This window comes from Strix uralensis, chromosome 4, assembly GCF_047716275.1.
Source record: "Strix uralensis isolate ZFMK-TIS-50842 chromosome 4, bStrUra1, whole genome shotgun sequence".
NCBI classification, from domain to species: domain Eukaryota; kingdom Metazoa; phylum Chordata; class Aves; order Strigiformes; family Strigidae; genus Strix; species Strix uralensis.
In genome coordinates this window covers 36,867,268-36,885,607 of record NC_133975.1, presented here as the reverse complement: position 1 = coordinate 36,885,607, position 18,340 = coordinate 36,867,268, and the positions used below count along the sequence as shown (strand labels likewise).

At 36.8% G+C, this 18,340-nt stretch overlaps 1 protein-coding gene across 2 annotated transcripts in view; it reads left to right on the top strand.

Annotated features, from left to right (window-relative positions):
• Window positions 1-18,340, top strand: part of PRIMPOL (primase and DNA directed polymerase) — a 21,259-nt gene extending 2,919 nt beyond the window's left edge. Inside the window, exons 3-15 of one of the 2 annotated variants that reach the window (XM_074866391.1) lie at window positions 1,311-1,495; window positions 2,542-2,633; window positions 3,607-3,748; window positions 5,192-5,339; window positions 11,578-11,868; window positions 12,565-12,639; window positions 13,290-13,452; window positions 14,754-14,851; window positions 15,266-15,352; window positions 15,432-15,540; window positions 16,654-16,736; window positions 16,820-16,866; window positions 17,860-18,340. In XM_074866391.1, the coding sequence (XP_074722492.1) occupies window positions 1,316-1,495; window positions 2,542-2,633; window positions 3,607-3,748; window positions 5,192-5,339; window positions 11,578-11,868; window positions 12,565-12,639; window positions 13,290-13,452; window positions 14,754-14,851; window positions 15,266-15,352; window positions 15,432-15,540; window positions 16,654-16,736; window positions 16,820-16,866; window positions 17,860-18,099 (1,755 nt within the window). In that variant the 5' untranslated portion in view covers window positions 1,311-1,315 and the 3' untranslated portion in view covers window positions 18,100-18,340. The remainder of the gene's footprint in view (window positions 1-1,310; window positions 1,496-2,541; window positions 2,634-3,606; window positions 3,749-5,191; window positions 5,340-11,577; window positions 11,869-12,564; window positions 12,640-13,289; window positions 13,453-14,753; window positions 14,852-15,265; window positions 15,353-15,431; window positions 15,541-16,653; window positions 16,737-16,819; window positions 16,867-17,859) is intronic. The other variant, XM_074866392.1, reaches the window with a different exon arrangement.

Sequence of the window (18,340 nt, the reverse complement as noted above, 5' to 3'; positions counted from 1 at the left end):
TGCTAGCACTTCTGAGAAACACTGATTGCTGTCTATAATTTCATTTTTCATTCCCAAAGAAGAAATTAATTGCATGAAAAGGAAGGGAGTGAAGGAAATTCACAGGTCAGGAGACTGACAAGGTCTGTGGAGGTAATATGTTTGATCCCTCTAAGAGAAAAAACCGATTCTGTTATTTAGACTTCACATAGACACTAAACTATCAAAACACTGGCAGGCTTAGATGTACTGTGGGCATGTAGGTGTCCAGGAACCTTTACTGTGGAAAACTTGGAGGGGGATTCAGAGGATCTAAAATTTGGGCTTTGGGGCCCACGAGAATATTTAAATACTTAAACTCTCCTTGTGGATCCAGCTTGTTAAAGGTTTGAATACGTTTGAGTACAGTCAGTTTCATTTTTGTCTTTCATTGCAACTGGGGGTTGTTATGAGAACTGGATGGTTATGCCAGGCAGAATAAAAAGATGCACCTTCATCTTTGCCCCTCTTCCTGTTTCACAGTTTCTTAGCAATGCTCTTTACCAATTTGCAGGTGTTCAGAGGGACAATGAATTATCCCAGGAAAAAAGTTAATTAAACTTACAAATACTTATATGTATGTTAATGTGTGTTTATGTTTTACTACATTACTTTGTAGCATTTGGATTACTTTATGTAATTAGAAGTTTAAAGGTTGCAAGATAGCAAGCATTACTGCATCACGTGCTATCTTGCTATCCTAAGTTTGCAAGAAAGTACATGAGATTTTAAAGGAGTTGGAAGTATTGCTGATCAGCAGCAAAGGTTGGCAGTGGAGATTGGAGCCCTCATTTTGGATTTCAGTTCTTTTAGTTTGAGATTCAGCACTAGAGTCGCTGAAATCTTAATTTTTCTCAGGAACTCAAGTGCTGCACGACTCATACAAACTAATTATCTCATTTGTCTCTCCAACCATAAAGCAGAAGTAATAGTATTTTTCCACTCCTTACTAAGTGTGATTAGTTAACACAGTTTGTATACTTTTCGAGGAGGAGTGTGATATCATTCGGTAAAGTTCCTAGGCCTTCCCTTATTGTGTCTATTCTGTTGTGTTTATCTTTGATAGTATTAATATGAAGATCTCTTACTTCCAGAACTGTGTGGAAAGATTTAATGTTAATATGAGTATCACAGCAAGGTTGGATGTTGATTTGGAATATTGGCTACTCTCAATTAATAAATAAAGTAGGCTCAACAAAACTGGAATCTAAAGCAGTGATGAGTACAGGATATATTAAAATTGAGTCACAAACAGAAATTGATACTGATTTGACTACTTGTAATTGCTTTAGGACAAATGAAAAGAAAATGGGAAGAAAGACTGAAGAAAGTGGAAGAACTAGCATCTCACTATGAAAGAAACCCTCTTCCTCCAGTTTATAGACCGAAACTGTCCAAACCCTTTCTGCCATCCTCTGTTTGGAAAATATTTTGTCGGCAGGCTGAAGCTTTCAATTATGTAAAAACCTGCAAAGAGGTAAATTATTTGTTAGGTGAATGTCTCTACTCTTTAGGTACTTTCAAGGTTGAACTTCACTTAAAAGCTTGGTTGACGGTAAAGCCTTTATCAGATTGCAAGTTCTTTTTTTTTGTCTTCTTTTTTTTCCCTCCTTCTCAATCCTGAAACAGTGAGTACACTGGAGGTAGCTCTAAGAAATACTAGTTCTAACATACGAATTGATGTTAACCTCTAACAGTAAAAGTGCTTTTTGGTAACATTTGGTAACATTGTAGTGATAGATTTGTTCCTTCTGAAGATGAGCGAGCAGTCAGGGTTGGCAGAAGAATGGGAAGGTAGTGAGAGTTGAGTAGGAAGAAAGAGGAGGAAAAAACCGACAAAGAAAAAGAGATAAACAGGAGGCAGAGACAAAATAGAAACAATACAACTCTACAGTGACATCAGAGTAGCAAGTTCAGATGATAAGAAATGATGAGCCAAATAATTGTTATGCAAAATGTATCCTCTGTTTTCAGTTTAATACTTTTCAAATTGTCTGCTGCTTTTAAAGAAAGTACTGGGTTTTTCTCCACGCTGTTTTAGGTGTTTAAGTAATCCCAACAGTCTGTTTTCCAAAATGTACTCTTGCTGGCTTGGCAGTAGGGGTTTTTTTGTGTTTTCAGATTTCCATTTTTGGATTTAAATAATACAAAGTCTAAATATTTGCTATAAAGCCATATGCTGCCATCATGTCCGTGATGCTGTTCCTTTCAGGACATTGTTCCTCCTTCTGTTAGATGCACTTGCCCCTGATCAGAAAAACAACTTTATAGAGAAAACAGAGTTTAGACATTAATGCACAACAAAGAAAAGCTTCAAATTTTTACTCATGTAACTGAAATCAGAATAATGTTCTTAATTAGAAACAGATGCTACTTAGCTTGAAAAAGGTTAAGTGATCTACTTGCAGTTTTCTAGTATTTACTAACCTTTGACCAAAGAAATGAATGTCAAATAGGAACTTCTGAAGACTTTAACTGTTTCTTTGAAAAAAACCAAACCCTTCAATGTTTTTATTTAAAAAGGATGTTCATGTATTTGCCTTGGAAAAGAACACACAAAGTGGACAGAGGTTTTACCTTGTGACAACATATAAAGAGCTTTGGTTTTATTACACGTGAGTATTTGAAAAGGTACCCCTATATGTTACCACAAGATACTCATATACTGGATATACTATTATCTAGTAATAGCTATTACTGGATAGCTATTCCCAGTAGCCATCTGCTGCTCTGACTAGCACAGAGCTGTGATGGGTTGCATGAGGTTTGATCTTGGCCATGGGGAAAATCTTCATAAGGACAAACCAATCTATTCTATAGTGGGTTTCAACTTTGAGTTGCAGACTGCCATTACTTTCTGTGAATTAAGGGCCCTGTCTACTGAACTTAAATCCAATAGCAGTAGATTTGCTTTTGCTGTCAGCTTTCCTCATGGGGTCATACCAACACGTGACACATACATTTCTATGATCAGTCATACATCAGTTTAAATGGGCATTAATATAAATGTCTGGTTACCGATTTATGATTTTGTATCTCTGTGATGTAGTTTCAAGTATTGACAATTTGATCATGCACTGAACTTTTTTCCCAATTTTTTGTTTTACAATAAAACATTTGGTTATAAAGTAAAAGAAATCTAAGAGTCAATTTTTATGTGAAAAGCAAACTTATTTTTTTTCTCAATTTGAAAATGAGATTAATTTTTAATTTAATTGGAAAAAAATCTATATAATCTCAATTGTAGTGCTTAAGACATATGAGTGATAACTTAATAAGTTTTCTACTGTAGTTTCCATCATTCCTTAAATTCTCAACAGCATTTCTGTTGACAGTATTTATTGTAAGACTTGGGGGGATGTGGAGAAGAATACAAACTTAAATCCTAGGCCAGACAAGTACCTTTGCTGATACTTGATGCTGAAGTTGGTTACAGATTTTTCAAAGCATTATAGGGCTGCTACTTTTTTGACATGGGTGGTTGATTGAAAAATAAAAGAATATTTAGGACTTGTGGGATCCTTGTTTGCAACTGATAAGTATGTATAATGTTTATTGTGAGAGGCTGTAAATTTTGTTTTTCCTTAGGAAAGATTATAAAACAAGTCTTATGCATTGCTATGAAGTAATTCCCGAAAAAGATGCTTGCAAACTTTATTTTGATTTGGAGTTCTACAAACCAGCAAATCCGGATGCAGATGGCAAGAGCATGGTTGCAAAGTTAATTGAGGTAAACTGGAGCAAAGTCATATTGTAGATTAATATGAATTTGTGGTTGATTTAATATGAAACCAAAGCATTTAACAATTTATCTTGATTATTCTGTAGTAAAATGAAAAAGAATTGTAGACCTAGTGGTTATTTGTAGGGAAGTAGAAAGTACTATTTTAATTAAAACAAAGATTCTCTCCTTTAAGTGAAAGGAAAAAATAGAGAACGATGGTTATTGGAATGCTTGTATTCACTGTAGGCTTACTGATATAAGTTTGCTTTGCAGATTGTTTTATGTGCTCTGCCACTTTGAGGCCATGAAACTGAAGGAGTGTTTAGGTATTTTTCAGAGTAGCATCAATAAAAGTTGCATTCAGGTATTCCTCAGTTCATTTCCTTTGCCAGCTGGTGCAGTTATAGATCAAGGCTTAGATAAATCCCTCCTGATTTTAGGTGTCTTCAGATGGCAGTTCATTGTAGCTGAGTTAAGTGGTGACGTAGAGAACATCAGGTGACTGCACTTATCAATTTGGTATCTAAAGTTAAATATCTTTGCTAATTATCGATTTTATTAAATAGTGCAAATTTCCATTTTATTCCAAATTTGGTTGGAAAATGAGCTCCCTGCAAATTCGATATGACAGAGGTGGAAAATAAAACAAGTTTTTAGAAGAATATCTTCTGTTACAATAAAATCTCTCTTTGAGTGGCCATTTGTGAGACTTCTGATGTTTACATGTCCCTAGCTAGAAAGAAAGAAAAAGATGGTTGAGGTCGTTCCTTCGTAAAGGACCCTTCACTGATACAGCATCCAGAGGGGTTTACTCCATTGTCGATCAGTTCTGAAATCTAGAGATTCCTCAGGTTAAGAAGAGAACTCTGGATTTGCTGGGCAGGGGATCTGAGATGCTGAAACCCTAAGCTTCCAGACCCTTAGGTTCTGAGTCCCAGTCCTAAGCATGAGTAATCGAAAGCTTAGCTTATACAAGGTTTTTAGAGCTATTTTAGAGCCAGACATCTTGTTTTCTTCTTAGTTAGTGTTCATTGGGTCATAAAAGTAAATTAGCATATCAGCCCTTTGTATCATGATAGCCTCTGCCTTCCATTCTGGGTAAGCATGCATTACACACATTGTCACTGTGGGTGTGAACTGCTTTGTGCTGGAAAAAAACAGAAAAAAACAGCCACTAAATTAGTCTTTGACCTGAAAAACTGAAAATCTGCTCAGTTTATCAGTGTTAGTATATGCAGTGACTTGCTTATATCAGGAAATACAGTCTATGTCAAATTTGGTTAAAATTTGCTATGAATTTGCTATGAATTAGTTTGAATTAAATTAATTATATGCTCAAAATGAGGAAAAAAAATTGAAAAAAGATATAGAATCTGCATTTTTGTTACATTTTATAGATAACACTATTAAAAATGCTAGAGAAAGCCTAATTAATGTTTATAATTTCAGCTTGTCAGCCAAAAATTAAAAGAACTTTATGATGTAAATTGTTCAGCCAAAGATGTCTTGAATTTAGATTCCAGTACTGATGAAAAATTTAGTCGACATTTAATATTTCTACCCCAAAAGACTGTATTCAAGGATAATATTCATGTGGGTAAGTGTGTTCTTTTCTCTTACACGTGGAAGTAAAAGGTGAGGTTTTGACTTAGTTCAGTGCCATCTCATGTTTGAATATTTATTTTAATGGAATTATATGTGGAAACAAATATGTATTCCCAGCAGAAATGACTACCTGTTTCTATTTCATTAAGCCTCGTTATTTCTCAGCTCATCTTCAACTTCCTTTCTCTATGATTAGCATTTCTGTTTGCAAAAATGTAACTTTTTTTGTACCTGGCTTTTAGTTTGCAAATTGTTTTACAGTATGACTATCACTCCTTAATTTTCAGGTTAATGTCAGTCTTGACAATTACAGCTACAATTATTGGCTCTAAATACAATCGGTTTGTGCTAAGCGCAGGATCAGAAAAGCAGGACAGTTTCAAGCCACCCACGCATAAACATTGCTAAGAAAAAGCCAAAAGCAATTTTAATTGTTGATGTAAGTTGGGTTTTCATGGGATATGGCAACTCCAAGACAAAGATTTGCCAGTTCAGGGTTGTCTTGACTCCATTTTTAAAATAAGTATAATAATAGCTCCTCACCTCACAGAAGTATCTTGAACATGCTCTTAAAATACTGTTTGTGAAGCACTGAGGTGCTAGTAGTGAGCACTAAGATAAGTTAATGTTGCAATTCATAGTTTCTTCTTGTGTATATATATTCTGTATATACAAGCAGACTTACAGACATACGTTGAACAATGAGGGCACAATAGAATATCAGCTGAATTTTGTCTGAGTGAAACAGGAACTGATAGAAAACAGCTTCCCCAATGGTGGAATTAAAATCTGTATCAATCTACAAATGCAGAACTTCGGGTTATTTAAAGTTGCACCTGCAGCCTTGGTTTTGTAATTTCTTAATATTTGAGTGTTTGATTTTGTAACCTTTGTTTCCTTATTGTGTTTGTTTCAAACAAACCAATAGGGTGAGGGAGAGGAATCAGAAATGCTGTTATATAATACCGTATTAATAATCTCATTGGTTATTAGAAGGGATGAAATTTAGATTTGTGACATTTACCTCTACCATTTGTGTTCAGGAAGAACTGTGACAGCAGCAGCAGGATTACAAGAAATTATGTGCTTTGTTACTGGGTTTCTACTGGCAGTAGAATAGGGAGACCTGAGGATGTTGGGTTCATAATTTTGATCCCACTCTGGTTCCCACTCTTATTCTGCTGTCTGCTTGGCCACAATCTGTCTGACTGTGTTCATGCCCAGTCTTCCTTTCTCACCCTTACCTCTTTTTCTAGCTCTGCACCTTCTCTCATTCCAGTCTTGAGTAAAGCTTATATTGTATTTCTTCTTTTTTTTTATACCTCCTGCATTTTTTAAGTAACTTCTTACTGTGCGCTGTGTGTGTCCTAGCAGGGGATTGTAGAGAGCTGTTGTGGTTTAACCCCAGCAACTAGGCACCACACAGCCGCTTGCTCACACCCCTCTGGTGAGATGGGGGAGAGAATCAGAAGGGTAAAAGTGAGAAAAACATGAGTTGAGATAAAGACAGTTTAAAGGTAAAGCAAAAACCCGTGCGCAAGCAAAGCAAAACAGGGAATTCGTTCCCCACTTCCCATTGTCAGGCAGGTGTTCAGCCATCTCCAGGAAAGCAGGTCTCCATCACGTGTAATGGTTACATGGGAAGACAAATGCCATCACTCCAAACGTGCCCCCCCCTTCCTTCTTCCTCCCCCAGCTTTTGTTGCTGAGCATGATATCATATGGTGTGGGATATCCCTTTGGTCAGTTGGGGTCAGCTGTCCCAGCTGTGTCCCCTCCCAACTTCTTGTGCATCCCAGCCCATTTGCTGGTGGGGCGGGGTGAGGAGCAGAAAAGGCCTTGACTCTGTGTAAGCACTGCTCAGCAGTAACTAAAACATCCCTGTATTATCAGCACTGTTTTCAGCACAAATCCAAAACATAACCCCATACTAGCTACTGTGAAGAAAATTTTATTTTATCCCAGCCAAAACCAGCACATTCTCCACCCCTTATTCCATGCCATTTACATCATGCTCAGGTCTCACACCATCCAATATATTCTCATTAGCCACCACCACCCTTTGATATAATACATAGATATCATTCCCGTAGTCTATGGACCACCCCTGTGAAATGTCTGTAAAATGTTCACAAATGTCCAGTGAGTTCATTTAGTCCATGACTTTGGGCTCCCTCTGTTATGGCGGTCACTCAGGACAGGAGAGGTGGTGTGTTGCATGGAGTTACTGGGCACCAAAGCCAGCTCACGTTGGGTCACTGCTGCACTTGCACTGCTTGTAAGGCTTCTCCTCCATTGGTTCAGGTGGTTCCTGCTGTAGTAATTCCTATAACGTGCAACTCAAATCATGGGTTACAACAATTTAAGGTATTTCCATTACAATATCCACCCCTGGTCCGTTTGGGCCAGGTTATAGAGTTGAACATTGCAATTAACTCCTCCCCTTGCTCCTGTTCTGGCCTGGTCTTATCCATAGACTGCAGTCCCTCAGGGCTGTACCTGCTCCAAGGGGAGCCTTATCGATGAGCCACAGTCTCTTCAGGGTGTAGCCATGGCCACAGGTTAGGTCAAACCTAACCATGGCCACAGATGCTTCAAGGTGTACCTGCTCTGGTGTGGACTTAGCCACAGATGCTTTGGGGTGTCCTGCTCCCACGTGGACTCATCCACGGGAGAAAATTAACTCTATCCCAGATAAAACCAGCACAAGAGCACAGGGAAGACGGGCTCTTTGCTTTTAGTACTTGATGACAGCACAGTGGTGCTATCATTAATGACACATGCTGGGCTTCTTTCTAGCCCAGTACAGCATTAGAGAGAATCTTATTTTCTTTTTGAATTGTCTAGTTATTTCATGGGGACAACAAATGTACTGTTGGATAAAAGTTTCGTAGGGTTGACACGTGTTTTTATTGCTCTGAGGAATCATCTATGAAAGCTCTTGTCAGCATGAACAACTGGAGGAGTAGAGCAAACTCTAAGGAGAGGCTGGATCTTACAGGTCTGTATGTACGTGCAAATTTTTTTTTTTTTTAATCCAAATATTTTTAATATATGCACGTGGTCCATAGCCTAAGCATCACTTCAGGCCACAATTCAGATCTATACTCCAGCACAAAGAGGCCATAGCATTTCTCAGAACCCATTTTTTTTCAGATTTTTTTTAACATTAAAAAAACCTATTTCTCATTTTTAGGAGCAGTGGAATCTGTGTCCCTAAACCAGGAACAGATCACATGGCAAGCTAAGCAGATTGCCAAATTTATAAGGAAATGCTTATAATATTGGCTGCCAGCCCCAAGCGTGACGCAGAACAATTATTTTTGATGTGACACCATGGTAACAGCTGCAAACCTCAGAGACTTAAGTGGGATTACTGCAATTTTTCGTTCAAAAGTATGGTGTTTAACTCCTCTGCCACTCTAAAACTCCTAAGTGATACATGGATGATAAATAATTTGATATGACAGCAATTATAGCATGCGATCTTGATAACTAAATTACATTAGTCAGTTCCTTCCGTAGAAGCTTGAGCTGTTTATTCTAGCCCATTAGTAAGAGTGCTGTGACTCCACTGTGACATGAATTTGACATGTTTACTGTCCGACTTAAAATATATTTAGAGATTGTGTATTCATGTTCTGCCTTTGCCTTTCCAACAAAATGTTGAAGTTGCAGTAAAAATTGATTTTTTTATAACTGAGATATGTAAATGTGTTAAATTCATGCATGTTACCAATAATATTACACTCTAGACTTTTAATTAATGTATTTTAGTAACCTCCTTGACAAACCTGGCTTAAAGCGCATTAGCTTTGTGCAAAATACTTTGCTGTAGTAACTAACTAAAAATGCAGATAACTTCATAAAGTAATTTCACAGAATCTACATGAAAATTTATATATTCTTTGAGGTGGCAAAAAGATTTTTTTCTAATTAAACTTAAAAGCGTTAATATATTTTTCAGACACATTCAAGTGTGTCTTTTTAAATTCATCATTGTGGTGTTCTGTCTAATAAAAAATACTTTAGGATGAGTTAGTGGTATTTATATGGGATAAACTAGGACATGAACTATCACATCTTGGATGATAGTGTTTCATAAACATTTTATGTCAGGAGTCATGCACAAAGTGCATGGACTTAAAGTTAAGTATGCTTAAAAACATTTAGTATATAATATTTGGAATAATTAGTTACTAGTTAGAATTTAAATACAGGGACTGAGTTCATAGCTCATGTAAGAAAGCACAGGAGATCATGTAGGTCCACAGGAAAGCTGTGGAGATCAATGAATTTACATTGATCTACACAGTTGACAAATCCCAAATATAAAAATACAAAATACACTCAAGGATCAAAAGTGTGAAATGCAGGTTTGGTTCCCACATCTGACCAGTTAGAAGAAATGGGAAGAGAGAAAACAAAACTGTGTGTGAATGATAAGAGCTAACTCCCAAAATAATCTTTCACTGACAGAACCCTTTCTCTTCTGACGCCAGAGTCATTGCTGCTTAATTACACATGCAAAAAAAGGAAGTGGTCAACCAGGACTTTTAAAGATACTTTAACTTTTATGGTAATTGAAATAAATTTCATTTCTGAAATAGGTACATTTTTTCCCTGAAGAGCTGAGTAACTATTGTTATAAACCTAAGAAATTCTGTGTGCATATTTGAACACACAGGGTCAAAACACTGTCTATGACTATGAATCATTTGTGTGCCTCAGTAGTCCTGTAATGAATTATGAGGATGGTGATATTGATGCTTGAATCACTGAGTCACTCTGCTGATATGTAGCATAGGAGGACCCATATTTCATATTCTTTCAGGTTCCCCACTGAAGCTTCATCAAACCGCTGCAGAATCCTCCTTGCCTGTATTCCTTCCGCTTCATAGTTTTATTTTCATGTCTGTATTTGTTCTATTCTCTTCTTTCCTCCTGACAGTAATTGGGCCATGGTTTTTATTTGTCTGTCTTTGGTTACCATCTAGCAAAGCCTGGAGGTACTATGGGAGCTGAATTACAATACTGGGAGTTTGAAAAGTCATTACAAAATACTTCTAGAAAAGTAATTTGTTGTTCAAGTAAGCCCTGGTCAAACTCTTACATCAGTTAATACACTGTGAAACTGCAAGTAAACCTTTTTAATCATTCTGAAAGTGAAATTAGGGAAAGCAGTAGTGAGAGGGACAATCACAAGCTCTTCAGAATTCTAAATCTGAGCTTGTTAATGTCATTGCATGCTGTCATTAACTACTGCGAAAATATTCAGCTGATTAAAAACTACCTATGATTGGATAAAAAAATAAGTTGTGTAATAGCAAAGCTATAGGAATGCTTTATTCATGTACTGAAGACTTTCACTGAGGGGTACTTGAAATATTAAATCAAACTACATTTTATAAAGAACCTTGACTACTTATTTTTTGGTATCACTGTCATTAACAAAGTGGTTGTACATGAAGCATTTTAGTAAGTCTTACTATTAACAGCTTAGTTCATATGCAGAAATGTTCCTCCTAAGCTAGCATGAAGACCCAAACTAAACTTGTTCAGTAAGTTTCTGACATTCTAGTGGAAAATTCAGGTTCACAGAAATTTTGGTGCAAAAGTCTTCCTCGTGGTAGTCAAGTCAAGATCATTTGTGCTCCAAGTGTGGGAACAGCTTGAGATCTTGTCTGTCAGAGGCTTTAATAACTGCAATGGTACCAGTGTTGTGATGAGCAGGAGAAATTATTTTGAAAGATGCCAAAGACTTTTATTTCAATTTTGCACTTTTATCTGGGATATTTAGTTTGGGAAATTGTAGTGACAGCCTATGCCTTTTGGTTTCATTATGTTGTCTTTATTTCTAATGAGGTGATTGCCAAGCCATCTGGCTTCTCTGTCCTCTCTGTTCTCAGTAGTAAAATTGCAAAGGGGAAGATTGTGGCTGTATGATGCAACTAATATATGCACAATTGTTAAATTTTCTCGTGTTTTTTTTTTTTTTAAAAATTTACTAAAAACTCTTGCTAGGCATGGGTTTCTTAGTTACTAACCAGAACCATTTTGTACACTGGACTGGTTGAAAGATTTTTTTAAAAATCCAAAAGGGGAAAAAAGTGCCCCAAACTCTGACCGCTTCCATCTTGGCTGCTTAGAAAAATGTTTGCACAGGAACTGTTAATTCTTTCTTGACTCATACATGACATTACCCGCTTTTGAATTTTTTTGTTTTTAAGGTAACTTTGTGAGAACCATTTTGCAGCCTGCCATAAGGTTAATGGAGAGTAAAGCTGCTGCTGTGATTCCAGAAGAAGGAGTAGGACATGTTTTCCAGTGTTCTGCAGAAGGGGCTGGATTAGATGGTTCTCTTACAAACCTCACAGCCACTGAAGATGCTTCCAAAGGCTGGCCAGCCATTGCTCACAAGACAAAGGATATGGAAACATCACACCAGGGAGAAAATGTGGAACTTTCCTTTCTAATAGTAAATGATAAAGAAGGTGACAAGCAACTTTTTGTGGATCTAGGTAAATATAAGTGCTTTTAAATCTCTTTGGGATGCCACAAAGCTTAAATGAGATGTTCCTTAATCTTTGATTACAGACAATAAGAACAACAGTGTTCTTATTGTTGTTCCTACGGTCAGAATTTAAACCAAATAATGCTGTACTTTAAAGGAGCCTTAGATTCTTGGTCCATGGAACTTCTTATATTACTACATTTAATTATTTTGTTCTGAAGTTTGAAGAAACTCTTGCCACACAAGACTCTCTCTAATTAATTTTGTTCCTAAGGTCTTAGTGCTCCTATTTGGATTAAAAGAGGGTAGCATATATTGGGGTTTTTTGTCATTTCAGTTGAGTTAGGCTTAATTATGGAACAAGTCTTACAGGAGTGACCTTCTGTATTGTTCTGCATGTATGAATTGAGCCTGCTTCACCTGTTTGGAATGGCAGTTGTTAGGTTTTGATGACAGAATAATAGAAATTTTGGGTTGGGCACTTCATGGCCCAGCTGGGATTAGCCTATTCATGGTATTAAAATGTTAAAAATCTCCAGGTGCGCAACACCCATAGTCAAACTAAAGTTTGCAAGTTCCTCCCTTCTCTATCCGCATATCTGATTTCTCTGCTTTTTGCCCTCAGTGAAATGAAAACAGCTTAGCATGCTTTTGTACAGCAGTGTGTTGTGTACTTGAGAACTTAATCTTGTTTTTTTCTCAGAATTCTCTGAAGAACCCTCATTCCTTCAAATTCTTCTCATGGAATTCAGGATTACTTTTATTGCCAGCCTCTTCAGTATGTCTGATTTGTTGAAATTGATCCCAAAGTTGGCCCTCCATTACTGATTCAGAAGGATTACTTTGCACCTACTGTTCAAAATTCCTTCAAGCATATTCATGAACAGAAATTAAAGAAAAACAAATTGTTTACTGTATCACTTTTTAAGAATTTGATGTTAGTCCCCAAAAGTTAACCATTCTCAATATTTATGTTAAACACATTACCTCAAAACTGGAAAGTTAAAATCAAAATAGCTAGAATACTGTATTACATCATGAGGTTGCAGTGTTAGAAAGCTCTGTGACATACTTGTTGTATGAGTTCTTTAAGTTCTTTTATCTTCATGAAAATTAAATGCAACCCAGAAATAGAACACCCAACTCCTCAAGAAATCCTTAGACAGATTAGGCAATGTTTAACATACTTGTTCAATTTTTTGTTGTTTGTTTTTGAGATTGGAATTGAATTTTGCAGATACATGCTTCAGACAAGTGGTGTCTGGTCCACAGAAAACAAAATTTGAATATTAAGTCTTTTCTCGTTAAAATAATTGTGTAGCTTCTTATGCTCAGTTGTGTCTAAGGAAAAGTGTTTAATTTACAAGTACTAAGTATCTTAAATCCTAGCCAGAATTGTTATGTTAAGAAATATTTGTTTTCCTGTAGGAGTTTATACAAAGAATAGAAATTTCCGGATGTATAAATCATCAAAAGCAGGGAAAAATGTGATTCTGAAGATAGCAGAGGATAATAAGTTTGTCCCTAACTGTGAAGAGAACGTTTCCTTGGAAGAAGCATATTTCCTTTCCTCTTTGATCTGCAACATTAGGTAGTTGTTTAATTCCGGTGGAATATAAAATATTTTAAAATACATCTCATAGTGATTTTTCTCTTGCAACAGTTACAGATAACTTCTATCAATGGGCAGTTATTGCATGAAAATTGTTACAGTGTAATTTAGGAGTTTCCAGTGGAATTCCTTCTCTCTGAAGAAAAAATTTCTTGGGGGTCTTTTTTTTATTTATTTCATGTACCTTCAAATGTTTAAAGAACACAGAACATGTGGTATGGCTTCTGAGTTGTGCCTCATTTCACTACACACACTCAAAATGCCAAAATGTAACCGTTATTGTTTGGTCAGATTCTGTATAGTTCTGAAAGGAAAAATTACAGATTTCCAGTCAGTTAAATATGAAGAATCTAAATATTTTCCAAAGTATGACCAAAAAAAAAAAAGTATTTTTGTAAATGTTTACTTGCATACCAGATTTCCCATCTGGTAGATACCTCCTTAGGTTGGACTCTGACACATAAAATAATCAAGTTTTCTGGACCTAATGTAAACCTCTGATATATCTTACCCTGCACTGACTGCATCTTAAATTGATCCTAATCATTACTGCAGCGGAAAGAAGGTTAAAATGGTACATCCATCTGTATAATATGTATAATATTTTTATTAAAAACATGTATTTGTTGTGACTTCAGTTTTTATATCCCGAAATGTTCATTATCCTGAACTGTTGCCAGCAGCCCCGTACCATAAATCACATAGTGCATTCAGATCACAGGTATCAGCCTCAGCTGTTGTAAATATGGATGAGAAATTGTGCTGTATTGAATTTAGTCTTCTGTGATCATCTGGCTTCCAGCTAGCGATATGGCAAGGGAAAGTAGTTCATTGTAGAGAGAAAAAAAAAAAAAATTAAACCTTTCAAAGGGTATAGATGCATAAATATTACATCTAGAGTACATACTGCTGTAAGAGTGTGGACCAGCAGTCTTTAAAGGGCTGGGTCTTGGGATTTTTGCCAGGAACTGAATTTTGCTGTTCTGGAGGAAGAAACCTTTCCCTCTGCTGGTGCAACTCAGAGGAAACTGTCAAATCGAGAAGAAAAAGTGCTACAGGAATAGCAAAAGGTAGCATATGGAATCACAGACAGGTTGAGGCTGGCAGGGAGCTCTGGAGGTCATCTGGTCCAACCCCCTGCTCCAGCAGGGCCACCTAGAGCCCGTGGCCCAGGCCTATGCTATGTTATGCCATACTGTGACATGTTACAGTATATTACACCATACTATGTTATGCTGTAAGAATCACACATTTTCCTTTGTATTCTCTCTTTTCTTCAGAGCGACGGATGACACAAAAGTTCTGTCATCTGGCTTTTCAGAGGAGCAGAGAAAAACGTCTACTTTTTTAAACAGTAAAACTACCAGAAGCAGTAGAGGTACCTCAAGCCTTTTCTACTGGATAGGAAAAAAAAGTACTCTTAAATTAGATGTACTGTGGCTTACACACCTGATAACCTCTAGGACTTTTCTTCAGCAGGCTTTCTGCAGGAGGCAGGGCACACCTGTACTGAAGGATGCTCTGCAGCACTTGAATGTCATTTACACTGCGCCCTGCCCCCTGCTCCCATAGCTGTCAGGCTTTGTCTCAGTTCCATTCTGTACCTCGGGGGTGGGGGTAGCAGTTTAGAGATCTACAGGGAAGTAACAGTGGATTTATCCCTCGTTTTATTTAAAGATTTGGTGTGATTCATGTACATTTTCTGTCTATGGTCTATATAATGTGTAACAGTGTTACGTATTACAATGGCAAAACCAGTAACAGTATGTATATGTGGCCTTTGTTTTAACAGATTCCATGGAAGGTTATCAGGATTCACCATATCCAGAAATTGATTATTTTGTTCGTTCTTTGGTTAATAAAGATGGGGTACAAGGAGGTAAAGACCACTCTACTGTTTACAAACGAGTATTCTGCAGCAGTGTTTTTAAAGAATTCATTAATTTCCCACCCCCCAGGGATACGGCGATGGAATTATTTCCCTCTGGAAGAAATACTTGTATATGATATTTCTGGTTACCGTTGGTGTGAAAATATTGGAAGAGCTCACAAAAGTAACAACATAATGTATGTTCTTTAACTATTCACTTTAAAGCAGCTTTATTTTCCTGCTCAACTATTAATTCTATAAAAATGCTGAAAAACTCTTATGAGCACCTGTTACAATCTCTGCTCTCTTGCTCTGTGGGGATACAATGGAGTTTTTTTTTAAAAAAAAAACAAACAAAACAAAACAAACTTTTTTCTCCCCTAAATTTACTTTGTGGTAACTGAACTTGAATTTCTAATATTTCTATGAAGTAATCTTCATGCTATTTAAAACATGTGCCTAACAAGTCAGAGTATGTTAAAGCTATTAAGTGGTACTGTGCTTTGATGCTTCTTAGCTAGGAAGCTGAGCAATCAGGAATAAGATAAAGAAAACAGACCACTTTTAATTTACAGTGCATCTTAAATTACATTCTTATGTCATCAGAATTACAAAGATGATAATTCCTGCCACCACCTCAGTCAAGATGAGCTTTGCTAGTGACCCTACAAGGACTTGGATGACTTACAGTTTTAGCAAAATAAGTGTTGAAGAGCCAGGTTTTTCAGATGACATTAGAATTGCAGTATATCATTAGTAGAAATATTTTAACTAAAAATAATTCTATATAACATTTAAAATAACTGAAAGATAAGGAATGTGTTTTTGAGAAGCAAGGGTATAAAAAACAAACCCACAGACACTGTGCTAGATGAACTTGGTGTTTCTCAAGCAAGTTGCTTGAAGCTTGGTGTTTCTAAAGCACAGCTGAAAAAGATGGATGTCTTATCAGTTGATAGGAAACAGTGATTTTATCTGGCTTTTATAGTAAAATTATCTGTAACAGCAGCAGCAACACAGTCTTATCTTACAGTTAGGTCCAATATACTAACCTTACTTTAATGACTTTTTCTTCCAAGCTTTATGTAACAAAGTTGACTAAATTTCACTTTTGAATGTTAGTCTTAAAAGAAATATATTTTTAACTAAAGAAACCTGAAGTTTATTGTACGTAACAAGTATGTCAGTGTATGGAAGCAATATCCATAGATGGGGACAAATAAAACCTGTTCCTTTAGTGTCAGTTTCCTACTGTATGCATTCAGTTCATTTAGGTGCTGTTACTAAAAACTGTATTATTTCAATCTTAGGATTCTGGTAGATCTAAAGAAGGAAGTCTGGTATCAAAAGTGTCACGATCCAGTCTGCAGAGAAAAAAACTTCAAATCACAAAGTATGTATTCTATGATTTCAAAGCAATGATACTTAATACTTTTTGGAATGTTGACTTTAACTAATGCCATATATTTGATTTAGGTTTTCCATTACCAACTAGGATATGTCTCCCGTTTCTTTTCAAAGAGGTATGTTTTTGTCCTATTGATATGCTAAAGTTCAAGAGAGTAAAGCTGTCTCTGGAAGTCACTGGGAATCCCCACAAACATGGTCTGTTGAGCTCCATACAGTAGTTACACTGGTATAGAGTAGCTCCCAGAGCAGTTGTGCTGGTGCAGTAGCTCCAGGCAGTAATATTTAAGTAAGTTCTCCAGCAGCAAATCTAGCACAAAACGTGATAAAGCTAAGTTACTTGGAACAGCCTAACTTCACCTGGGACTAAAGACTTTCTCCTGTTTTGGTCTGAACAGCAGTTCCCAGTGCATAAACCACAAGACCACTGCAGGTTCAGAGTGGAAAAACTGCCCAAGTTAAGCTCTGCTGTGCAAGTTTGACTTCATGCTGGGCCAGCTAAAACAGAAGTGCTTGTGGAACACTGGAGTCAGAGACTCAGATCTGAGTGTCCATCTCAGTGTATTAAAGCAGTTATGTTTACCCATACACGTAGAACATTTAAACCAACCTGATACTTAACCTAGGTTCCAAGCCCTGAACATAATAGTTTTCCCACTGAGTAGGCAATGAGAGTTGGCACAACTTTTAATTTTACACTTTACACTTTTAAATTGTATACCGCAGAATGGCACTTTAAGCTCTACTTAAGCAGATCATCAGTAGCTATTAGTGTTATTTCATAGGAAGTATAATATAAATGCATTTTCAGATCCTGATGGTATCTTTGACACTGAAATTAGTTTTAACCTTGTATTATTTTAAGAAGCTGTATACAACAGACTACTTGTAGCTTGCTAGAGAAACAGCAAATTTCTATTCCTGTTAAAATAGGCTTCCACAGGTTAACGTGGCTATAAATGAACATGCTAGAAAATCTGTCCTGTTGGCCAGCTGTCTGTAGTATCCATTACATGTAACAGTACGAGTTTCAAACTTTCAGATCAGAGCAGTTAAAAAGTATGAAGACCATTTCCATATGGAGTAAGTAGTATTCTCATTTCTAAAAGGAAGAAGAGGATGAAAGGGGGAACACAGAAGAAAAAGTAAAACCACATTCTAATGCATCAGATTTGTCAAAAAGCTCAGTATCTTTAGAAAAAAGCTTGTCTCAAGACTTCCAGTTGTCAGACAGTGAGTGGGACAATGCAAGTGATGATGCCCGTTTCCTAGAAGCTACTGAAGATGTGGAACTAGCCGAAGCTGCAAATGATAGTCTGAATTACACCATGGAAGAAATTCCTGATTAAGTTCTTTTGGAAGCTTTAAGGAAACAGGACATTTGCAATGAAGGCAGCAGCTAACCACCGACTTGGCTAGCAAAGACTGCTAGCAATGAAGCTTGCGTATCACAGGCTTTCTGTGAAAGATACTGCGATGCAGTTCAGAAGTGCTCTTCCAGAGCTGTCAGGCACCAAACTGAGTATCCTCACAACGATGATCTTCAACAGGCATGAGGAGATCGCAGACAATTACATGAGGCTGAAGAGT